At 35.3% G+C, this 12,098-nt stretch overlaps 1 protein-coding gene across 2 annotated transcripts in view; it reads right to left on the bottom strand.

Annotated features, from left to right (window-relative positions):
* Positions 1–311: 311 nt before the first annotated feature.
* The window catches only part of LOC117112411 (nucleoredoxin-like protein 2), a 13,667-nt gene continuing 1,880 nt past the window's right edge, over positions 312–12,098 (bottom strand). Inside the window, exons 2-4 of one of the 2 annotated variants that reach the window (XM_033255486.1) lie at positions 9,160–9,456; positions 7,919–8,074; positions 312–430 (exon numbers count right to left, since the gene is read on the bottom strand). In XM_033255486.1, coding sequence (XP_033111377.1) covers positions 418–430; positions 7,919–8,074; positions 9,160–9,449 — 459 coding nt within the window. In that variant the 5' untranslated portion in view covers positions 9,450–9,456 and the 3' untranslated portion in view covers positions 312–417. The remainder of the gene's footprint in view (positions 431–7,918; positions 8,075–9,159; positions 9,457–12,098) is intronic. The other variant, XM_033255487.1, reaches the window with a different exon arrangement.

The following is a 12,098-nucleotide window of genomic DNA, read 5'->3' as shown; positions in this document are numbered from 1 at the left end:
GTATAAGAGACAGGCGTTGGATAGGCTAATGTTTTCGGCGCCTACGATATTTCTTCTCACGACCTATCGCAAAATCAACATGAAAAATTCATCCGCATTTATTTTTTGTGTGGAACACAAAAAAAATCAAATTTCAGTCTTATTTTACATTTTCTTCATTCTTAGGAATGTCTAAATTCAGTTAAACTAGCAATTCCGTATTATATTTATAAATCTTTATAACATTATACAAAAATTAGATTTTTCTTAAAAATTGAAATTTTGCTGGGAATGGGGCTTTAACTCTCACAAATCGCATTAGGCTGTGTCGTACAACGCTGTCTGATTTGGGCTTTAGCTGATGAGTTTGTGGCTTATTATTCTCTGGACCCTGCTGGCAGCCCTATAGTATGTACCAATCAGGCTCTACATTTTAAGCTAAGGTTGGAACCTGTAACCAGGAAGATGTAAAAAATAATTTAATTAAATAATATTAATAATAATTAAAATAATTATTTTTTACATCTCCCTGCTGTAACTCTGTATTGTGAAATTACAGTTTAAGTTGCACAAAAATACGTACATTGCTGGAGCTTACAGGGGATTGCACTCTCCCGGACCAGGATCACAGCTAAAAAACTGACTTTAATCATCATGCACCCCTACCTCGATACAAATTTTGGACAGGCTTGAGTGAACTAAAGAATCAATCTAACAAAGAAGGGTACATTATCATTTGTTGGTTTCCATCCTTAAGACATACTGGGGATGAGGTCAGATGGTGGATAAAATAGTTTTATTCCTTCAAAAAGGTTCCAACTTTTCTATGCCCCCATGATTGTATCTCTAAACACTCCCTAAAAAATGATAAAAAGTGACCACAAAAAGCTACAAGAGAGCTATCCCTATGAATTCCAGGCATACAGGTAATAATATAGTAATATTAATAATTTTAACTAGTGAAAACTCAAACACAAATTCAAGATCATGAAGTACAGATTATTTAGCACTAGGGTAAAGAGCTAAATTTAATGATTTTAATTCATCAAAAGTTGTTTCATTCCACAACTAGTATGCCTTAGCAATTGAAATGTAAACTGTTGATCATATTCAGTAAATCCAGTCAAGCTTACTAAAGATGGCTTTAGAGTGTTGCATACAGGGTTCGACCAAGAGTAATTACATTACCAAATAGGAGGACAGACTGCTTGCTGACTAACTAACGTTGACGACCCAAAGCATCTCTGATAAACATCAGAAAGAAATGTAGAGCGCCACCAACAAGTGTGAATGATGAGTGAATAAACGTTTGTTTCAGCGCTTCATCGAATCCTTTCAACTTATACAAAAATATTATTACTACTTATTCAACAATGCGTTTTATTTACCTAAAATTTCAGGAAATCATTAATACAGGTACAGGTAAGTACCATCTCTGCATTAAATAATGTAACTATTCTACAATAATAGATGATAAATAGCACTGCAAATGCAGCGTATGCCTTTACACAAAGAGGCTAGGCTGACGAAATATTATTGGGTATTGCCCTTAGCGGGCCGAAAGGCTCAAACGAGGTGCAAGCCACTGAGCAGAGGGTAGCCTAAGCTCCCAATATAGGTTATAGTCTGACCATTCTTTATTATCTATGCTGCAGTCTGACCTTTCTTCACATAAGCTTTTCTAATTGTTAGGTTTTCATCACCACTGAGTCTAGGATTTAGGCTCCTCTATCTGTAAATTACAATGCAGACATCAAACTTCCAAAAGCATTTTTCGTTTGGATTCATGTATTAAACATACTGTATGTTCCATGTAAAGTTAATTTTGTCAGTCTATATACCCACAGGCATCAAGCAGTAGGCCTAATAATCGGACAACACAATATTTATTCAATAATCAATGCATCACTTCATTTTCACTCATTAAATCTTGCTCTACTACACTAAGCAGTGCGACCAAATGAAGCAAACTTGTTTAGTTTTGCCTGCATTACTACCCTCTTTCATATGGAAGAAGACCTTAACTAAATTAGAAAAACAAATACAGTATTATAATGTATACAAAAACATATTTGTGCATTAAAAAAAAAAAAAACAACAGCATATAAAAATAAAATCAGAGGCTGACGCTAAACATGGACTGTATATATTTTTTTTTGGCCTGAGCTAGCCTAACTGAAAAGAAAACTCACATCAAGCTCACCATTAATTATTTTCTTCGTCACGCCATAACACAACAAATCTTTTTTGCGTTTATATTGCAAGTTTCCCGACTCAAAAACCATGAATCACATTTTGCCAAAAGGCAATCAAAAGCAGTGAAAATTTTTACTGAGATAATGTACACCTAAAGGAAATAAATAAATGCAGTATGCAGAATACACACGTGCCAGTGGTGGCTCCAGAAATTTGCCGACGGGGTCTACATGTCCGATAGGGGGTCCGAATCAATGGGCTGACATTACACTATGGTAACAATAAAAAGCTAAAAAGCCATTTTACATATAGAAAGTGAAAGAAATATGAGAAGTTTTCACACTAGCACGATTTGATAACGATTTATTGTGTATACGATAAAAAAATAATTTCACAAATCAAATGGTGTGATAATCATGGGAAAACGACAAAATAGTTTTTACTACTACGATTCTATCGTTTTCCCATGATTATGACATCCACTCCCCTACCTACTCCTTCCTCCCCACCCGTCTACCCTTTATACTCCAACCTTCTGGCATCTGTAGTCATCTTTTACATTCACATGATTTTTGAACTTGTAGGTTTATGCACAAAGATTCTTACAAAGTATGATATACACTGTGTGTACATGTAAACAGATGTATTGTTTTCTTATTTATAGAAACGACAAAGAGTAGGCCTTATCTCTTTTGTACTAATGAAGTACAGGAATATGTACCAGTAAGTAAAAATTAAAAATACATAAAAAAATCATATGTATAGGCCTAATATAGTATTAATACCTTTGTGGATCTTAAAGTAAATAACATTATCTTTTAAACAAAACTTTCCTTAAAATGTTTAACTATATTTTTACCTATAATCTCAAATCCATCCACAAGAGTAAGAAAAAAAAATACGTCATATGTTTTGGTTCAGGCAAACTCCTGTTTTTAACTACAGTAGTTTACTAGACTAGTAGTAATAACTTTCTTATTAAAGATACCAGAGATATTCGAAAAGGGGGGGGGGAAGAGGAAAAAAGAGGGTGGGCGCGATCGAGACAACACTACTCTAGAGGAATTTTGTTTTCTAGACACCTGAAAAAGGAGGCCCCCACCCCCCCGTGGCTGGCCCGGCCATCCTAAATCCTCCCCTGACTTCTATAGTAAACTCCCATAAACCTGGTTACGAGTCTGCAATACGCTACCATAAAAAGGTTTGCCTCCTGGTGTACTGCTAATCAGCACCAGAAAGACCCCACTAGAAAACTACAGACTTTCATGGGTTATCCTTGGTGTAGAGGAACATGTATTTCCATTTTTTTTTCTATAATGTTGGATTTGATTGGATTGATTTGATTTCGGAAAGCTCAAATTAAATGACATGCTTATTGTTATCTAGTACGGTATTGAAGCTGAGGATAGAGGCGATGCAGAGCTGGTAATTGGCGAAGTTGGTGGCAGTGTAGCTGGTTTTATCGGTGACTGTGGAGCTGGTGGTGGTGGTGGAAGGAGGAATGGTGGTGGTGGTGGAAGGAGGAATGGAGGATGGAGGGATTGGAATGTACTTATTTGCCTTTACTACATTTGGCTATTTATTATGTAAGTACTGTAATGTTTGATGTCTAATCACATCTTCGTCCTTAAGATGTTAAACAACAAATCTTTGGCTATGTTCTCACACGGCTGCTAATGGTTAGCAGGATCCAGATCCTTTTAACCGTTAGCTGCCATGCGTCCATACGAGAAAATTCCGATCCGGATACCAAAAATATGATAATCGAATCACTGGCCAATAAGAAACTGGAAATTGTAAACGCGTATGTGTGAACGTTTGTGGCAACATTTTTAATGCACAACAAAAATGCTCAGTCATCCAAAAGCACAGTTGTATTCTAATGTTTGTGTACAGTCTAGGAAAGACTGTTTTACAGCAATGGTTACAACTACCTGCTTAAGACTGATTAATACAGAATTCATTCCAGAACTAGAAACCTTACAAGGCAAATATTGTCTACTAAGAAGGCTTGGTGATGAATTTAGGTGTTAATAGATAACAATAGGTTTTTCATAATTTTGAAGTCAAAATTGGCACATTTATTTAATTTTCAGTAGAAAAATACATTCTTTTTTTTATGCTTCTTGTGTTTTTTAGGTGCTATCTGCTGGTGCTGTGCCTAGTCCATGCAGGCATTATTCCACACAATCAATTTTTGCAAGTGATGGTTTTAACATTAGGCCTACTGATGTTCTTAATGTTCTACTAGGTAAAGAGAAATTGTAGAACCTTTTATCAGGCAACCTAATTGTTATTATTACTAGCCCATCATCAGGTACCGTATTTAGAGGGTAGGAGCAACATACTGTGGTACCCAATTAAATGGGTTGGATCATGCTTTCTTTCTAGTTGTGGACCCATATACCGCAGTTAGGTCCATATTTGCACACCATGCACCCCCCCCCCCCCAATGGTACAGTAATCCTGAGTACGACCATATACAGGGTTGTGTACAGGATTGCCAATTTATAATTATGTCGTAGGAGCGTATGGCGCAGTGTGCAAGGTGTTGGACTTCTGATCGCAAGATTAGGAGTTTGAGACCGATGCTTGTCACATTGCTTGTGCGCTTGGGCAAGACACAATACTTAAGTTTGCCTCTCTTCACCCAGGAGTATAAGGGATTTTATCCCTAAACAGTCCCCGAGGATAAACAATAAAAGAAAGAAAGAAAGAAAAAGAATGGGAGGGTCATGCTGTAACCTGCTCGTTGGTGACCAGCCATGACTGTTCCAGTCAATTAATTCAATTAATAACAGCGACTTGATGATTATATGAGATAACTGGTACATCATACACAAGAAGTTCAATTAAACTACTGGACTTATAATAACAAAGTGAAATACAAATATTTTTGAGTGGAGATTGCTCATTTTGTTAGTTTGGCCATCTTAGTATATTCCACCTATTGCGTTGCATGTTCTTGAATTAATCATTTAAGTTTATATGAAAGTTTTTTGTATAGCTTTTTTAGTTACTCATGCAATTTTTATTTTATATAGGGTATGCGTCAAGGAGTGCCATCTGCTGAAAGGTGTTGGAGCCAATTATTTCACCCGCCATCACGAATAAACTAGAAATTTCAGGGAAAAAAATTATGTATTTATTTTTATTATGGCCACCGCTCCCTTGAAATCTCCAAAAAATAAGATATTTATATTTCTTCCTATTTATTTATATAAATTTATATCATTTAACCATCCCATATACTACACTGTTTACATTCAACAATAACATTTTATTTTATCCTTTGTTATGAACAAATGCTTGTTGTTTTTGTGCTATTCTCTGTGGAAAATAATATTTCAAATATTAAAAATTGTTGATATACAGTATTGTATTATTATTGTATATTATTTTGGTGTCTCTAAAACAAAAACTACAGCAATGGGTCTCACTATTATTCAATAATTTATAAACACCCTGCTAAATAAATTTCCTCACCTCAGCCCCAACCATGGTGGAACTGAGGTGTTATACACCCTTAATATGTAAAAGCACTTCCCTGGCGCCCCACTTTCTATTTTGAATTCCCCGTCTCCGCTGAATTTTGTTAAATATTCAAATTTTAAGTCTGAGAGTGCAATTTCAAACTCTATGATCTGCCACTGAAAACAAAAATACTGTTCATATTGCATCTTCAGAAATCAATTAAATAAGACCTCAAAAATATCTGAGTTCCTCTCTCAATCCAAGCAGGGCTCTGCTTCCTATGCATTATCTAGCCATTTTGGTCCACTCTCTACAAATTCGCACTCACTGAATAAAAATCCTACGAACAGGCCTGCAGCCCCATAGTAAATCATTACTGACTTTTTACTATTTACTCTAAAAGGCTATTTAAGGCCAGCCTCTGTGGAGGTGGTGTGGATTAGTCTGTTAGTCTGATATATTTTGACTTTAATTGGATAGTTACAGTATATCTCTAAATTACAATATCAATTATTTAATTACACGTACACGACAACCAGCATATTGGTGTTTGTATGTCAAGAAACAAGTACAGATACACAGAAATAGACCTAACACAAACAATAAAATGTCAGTCTACTGTTTTAAGGAGAAAAAGGATAAACTTCTAAATCCCTACTGGAATTTATTTATGAAGGGGGTCATCAAAACCAAACAATTCATAAATGAATATTCCTTAAATAATACACTTAACAAATAACAGATACAGAAAAAAGAATAATAATCTATATGCGATAACGTCTATTGCAGAGAATTAATATAGAGTAAATATCTATGGTAAATACTGACAAGTAATCAGTTAAAGAAGCCAGAAGACAATTCCGATTTATATTTTTAAAAGATGGTGCATTTTGTACTTTCTCTTTAAATATTTCATACCTTCAGCTTAAAGACCCAGTACATTATCGCAAATGTTATGTTGAAAGTCAATGTTGATCAGATTAGGATACTATATAATAATTCTATATATTAAATATTATATACCTCATACATAGATTCTAGGCATTGATTGGTTAAGAAGCAGGCAATAGAAAGTAGTATCCCCCTGGAAAAGTATTTTTCCCCCTGAAAAATATTACTTTTTTAGTACTTATATTTAAACAAATATGGAGGCTGGTCGGTTCGAGCTCTTGGGTGAAGGAGGACTAACCTAGGCCTAGCATTTCTTCTTGATAAAGCCGATAGCAAAAGCATCAAAAGACAAATTAAATATGTCTGGTCAATATTCAACAAATTAGAAATATTGCAAGACGATGGGTGCTGTTGAAACTCTTTGATCGCCTAGTAGTGGCAGGCTAGGCCTCTAGGCCAGGAAGTAAGTACTTTTTTAGGCCTCATAGAATCTATGTATGAGGTATATAAAACAAATATTGACTGCTCTAGATTCAGGGAACAGTGAAATCTATTGCCCCTCGGTGATGTGGAGACCATAGCCTATCTATTGGGAAGATAGGCTACGGTCTCCACATCACCGAAGGCCAATAGATTTCATCATTCCCCTCATGGGCAGTCAATATTTGTATATTATTAGTCACTGAGACAGAAAGCATATAATGAGTAGAATATTATTCAATTACCCCATTACCTGTATGTATTCCAAGTATTTTTATTTTGAAAACGATGTTAGATAAGACTAATTCACCGAAGCCATATTTTAAACATGGAGCCTGGATAATAACACACTCATCTGTCTTACTCTCACAGTTTGTACAGTATATTTAATTATAACTACTGGTAGTGTTACACTGTCCTGTAACGCAACGTTATGCAAACTTTCAGGAGTGGGTCCCATAAACATTTCAGATATTTACCTGTATTTAGCCCACCGACTAGCGATGAGTCAGACAATATTTTTGTCCTAAATTTGTAAAATCGAACTATTTTTATCATGAACTTGTTGGGCTTGTAAAATTCACTAGTTGCATAACTATTTCAAAATAATGGGGAACAGGCATGAAACTTTCACACCCACGTCGGTCCCAACATGGTTGGTTAAACCATGGTGGGGATGAAATGGTATTTAAGCATGTCATCTTTAGACGACAAAAACTTTATATGGGGTGTGGTGATGTCATATCTGTGTGGGCAAAAAATTTGACCGGGTATTAGGATCGCATCATTGGCCACTCACAATGGTAAGTAACAGATTTGTTCAAAATAACATGAAGTCTGTACCAGGAGTTTCTACGTTAATTGTGGACACAGACTTCACCTGCTTTTGAATCTCTACCTGAAAGCAATGCCTGCCGATTCAAGCCAACTGCGAACGCACAAACTTCCTCGATCCTGGATCTCCTTGCGTCCGAGGTTTGTGATTACTTCTCCGGAAGGTTTTAGAATAATGAGCTTCGGAATAGCACTTACGTTAAACAATTCTCTCAGTTCACTGCAATGACAACATAAACATATCATTTATCATTTACAAATACATAAAATAAGCGATAAAATATATGAATATCAAGATCTTTGGATTTACTTTCATATTCAGTCAAAGAAGAAAAAAACCAATAAATTATTTCTAGAAATATGTCAAAGGAGGACAGAAGGCCTGTGATTCAAATAAAAATTTCCAATTAAGGGAATACAAACATAAGATAAAACATAAATTACATAATATATGATTACAAATTATTACTGTACTAGGAATTACAGTATTTGGGCAAGTGTATATTTTTTTTTGGTTGTTTGTAAAAACTTTGTCCGATATAAATAATAATAATAATAATAAATATTTATTTTTCAATTTATATTCATAATTTAAAAGTGCTATTCTATTTTACAACCAGGATCCTAGTGATAACATTGAAAAATTTCAATGTGCCACAACTTACTATGTATATATTCATAGTAAGTTGTGGCAATTAATAATTACAAATTTCAAGAAATACTGGGCAAGTGTATATTATTTTTTTGGTTGTTTGTAAAAACTTTGTCCGATATAAATAATAATAATAATAATAATAATAATAATAATAATAAATATTTATTTTTCAATTTATATTCATAATTTAAAAGTGCTATTCTATTTTACAACCAGGATCCTAGTGATATCATTGAAAAATTTCAATGTGCCACAACTTACTATGTATATATTCATAGTAAGTTGTGGCGAAATTTTAATAATTACAAATTTCAGAAATACACCAGAATTTCATTCTAAAATTTCAGAGGACAGAGCACATGTAGCAGCATGTGATAACGCCACATTGTTTACACTTGAAAGCTGTAACTATAGGCTATGAATGATGCATCTACTGTAGGTTCTAGTAGTATAGTCAGTGATATTGACATATTAATAATAACTAGTTTAAGCTCTAATCTATCCATAGTTCAAAGTTAAATCACTGTACTATTTACCTCAAATTTTAGATTTACCTCAAATTTTGATTTACAATCATTACCCATTTATGAACACTGGTCAGACCCAATCAATAGCTAAAATGGAGATTTTGGCTGTACTCATTTTCTTACTTATTGAACGGATTTGCAAATGACAAGTGCAGCCAATCACCATGGTCCTCTGCTATATACTGGTCCATGTGTTCCACTTTCTTGTCGCTTGAGATAAAAACAATCTCAAATGGGTATTTCTTGTTTCTGATCTCCTCATAGGCGTCAGCTAGAATAGGTGTGAACTGTCGACACGGAGGGCACCAACCAGCTGAGAAGTAAACACCTACAATCTTGCCGTCCAGAACGGTGTCTGGCTCAACCTCACCAGATGTTCTTAACAGTTCCTTTTCTTTAAAAAATGTTGCCATATCTATAAAATGAAGAAATATAAAATCATAAAAGTATCTAATTTTATTAGTTAATTCTAATCCAACAGTATACAGTATAACTAAATGAATATAAGATTTTGGTTTTTAAAAACCAAAATACAGTTATAGCCTCAGGGGTCACCTTTTGGACCTAAGAATTCGTCAAGTAGGGAAAAAAAGTATTGTCTACATATTAATATACTCCAAAATCAATTAAATAAGCCTTTGAAACCCCATAATTGTCATACTTTTCGAAGTCCCTGGAACACTTTTGAGATCTTGAGTGATGCCCGACCACGCCCACTTACTGTGTTTTTTTTTTTTTTTGTCGGGGACATCGTCGCAATCCCCCATCGAGGATCGCGGACCCTCAATCTGGCGCCACCATAGTCATTAACCACAAAAGCTGTGTTAATGTTATGTTCGGTCAAATAAAAATCATAAAATGTGAGCACCGCAGACTGGTGTACCGATGTGGCAGTTGGTGGACAAGCAAACATCGATTTCAGGCATAATGTGGGTAAGAGATACACTACCAGTGATTGGTGCTGTTGTATCGCTGTACAGGGGCACCATCATATGGCTTGTTTTGTAATAATATAACATCCTAAACCTACTCTCTTGGATAGGCCTAATTATAAGTTTTCTTAATTAAGGCAAGCTTACTTAATTATGAAGTGTGGAAGCATTTAATAATGTAGGAGAAATTAAATTGATTATACTGCATTTATTTGTACACTTAAAAAGAATAAAAATCTTAAGGGTAGCAATAATCTTAAGTAGCCTTCTTATATTCTGACTTCAGAATTTTTAAATAGTGAGAAATTTGGCCTTTGCTTGGTTCACAGTTTACTGTAAATGGTACGATACCACTAGTCTAGCCACGGCTTCAATAAATCCTAGGCAGGTGGACTAAGCCCTACATTACCAGTGTTCTCTGAATTGAAACATTTTTACTGGTAAATTTGTCCATAAAAATTCAGTTATCAGCGCTGTGTGAGGCGTTTTACCACTTTTGAGTGGGGTTTAATGAACACACACATACACTCATGGCCTAGACATAGCCTGGAATGATATTCATTTATTGAAAGAAAGCCAGCCTAGACTACCCAGGCCTAACAGTAATCAGTTGTTTTCTTTTTATTTTACAACCATAACATCTGTTGGTTTCTGGACAAAACAATTGGCAATGACCAAAATGGCAATAAACCAAAACGGAAATAAGTACTGACAGACCAAAAATGTCAACTATTAAAACGGTAATAGACATAAACCAAAACGGCAATGACAAGTACCAAAACGGCATAGTCCAAAATCGCGGGCGCGGGGACCAGTTTATAAATTTCACAATCATTTTGGGCTCTATTCCTCGCACATCATTATTATTGCATTTTACTTATATGACATAAATTGTTTAGCCTCATTTGTCTGTATTTGAAAGTTTAAATGTTTTACTGCTTTTATATTGTTCCCCCAATCTTTTCAATATTGAATAATAATTATTATTATTATTGTTGATGATATTCTTGCTGCTGCTGCTATTAATACCCCATTCAGACTAGCATCGCATTGCGATCGGTTGTAGCAATTGCGACACCCAATCACAAAGTAAAATCGTGTGTGAAAGCTCACCAATAGTAGTCGATATGTAATCGATATCGCAATTGTTACCCGTTGCGATTGGGTGCTACAATCTTTATTACTCCCGATTACCACGGAATCTGATCGCAACGAATCACAACGAATTCCACAGGCACTGTTTGGCTGAGGTCAGGCAACATAGGCCTAGACACCGGAGGCTTAGGCCCTAGAATATAAAGTTTGTGTTGGTCTGAATGCGTTCGTTGATTGCGATCGGGAGTAATCGGTTTTGGATTACCACCGATTACATCGCAACCGATCGCAAGAGAGTGTAGTCTGAATAGGGTATTAGCCTCATTTTTTAAGTCCCCCACCGAACTGGTACAAGCCCTCCCGCCGGACAGAGCTCGTTGGGCAGTCAGACCATAAAACATAAAAAATAGGCCCACAACAAGCCAACACATGTCTGTCACAGTCTGAGAGTACCATTTCCATCCATCCAGAGGTTGCTATTCTTAAAAAATCTCATTTGTACGGAGCCCCTAAAGGGACATGGTTAAAGAAAATATTTAACTATTTCGAGGGAACGAAATATTTTGAGGGAACGAAATAACATTTCGTTCGAACGAAATATTATTTCCATTAGCTCAACCCGCCCTCGATAAACTAATGTTATGTTATTTCACTATATTAATTGGATTAACACATTATCAAGGATAAGTACTGAGTACTGAGTGTTTAACACTGAAGTCCTTGGATTCAATTATGGGTAAACGGATTAGTTGCCTTTTTTATGAGGTTTTAATTGTTCTTTACCGCCGAAAGTGCGGTATTCTAACGTTAGTTTAAGGAGGGCTAGTCGGCCTAATGCGTTCCCTCGAAATATTATTTCGTTCCCTCAAAATATTATTTCGTAGATTGTAGATTGTAAAATACATAGGATTTTACTTCTTCCCGACAATTTGTGCTTTTCTCCTTGATGGGGGGGGGGGCTCTCCCCGACGGGAGCCGTATAGTACTAGGTGTGTATGTATATATGTATATATATATATATATATATATATATAT

The sequence above is a fragment of the Anneissia japonica genome, unplaced genomic scaffold (genome assembly GCF_011630105.1).
Source record: "Anneissia japonica isolate Jap-2015-1 unplaced genomic scaffold, ASM1163010v1 scaffold3735_len701357_cov177, whole genome shotgun sequence".
Taxonomy (NCBI): Eukaryota; Metazoa; Echinodermata; class Crinoidea; order Comatulida; family Comatulidae; genus Anneissia; species Anneissia japonica.
The sequence above is the reverse complement of the archived record's forward strand: the minus strand, read 5'-3'. Positions and strand labels throughout refer to the sequence as shown.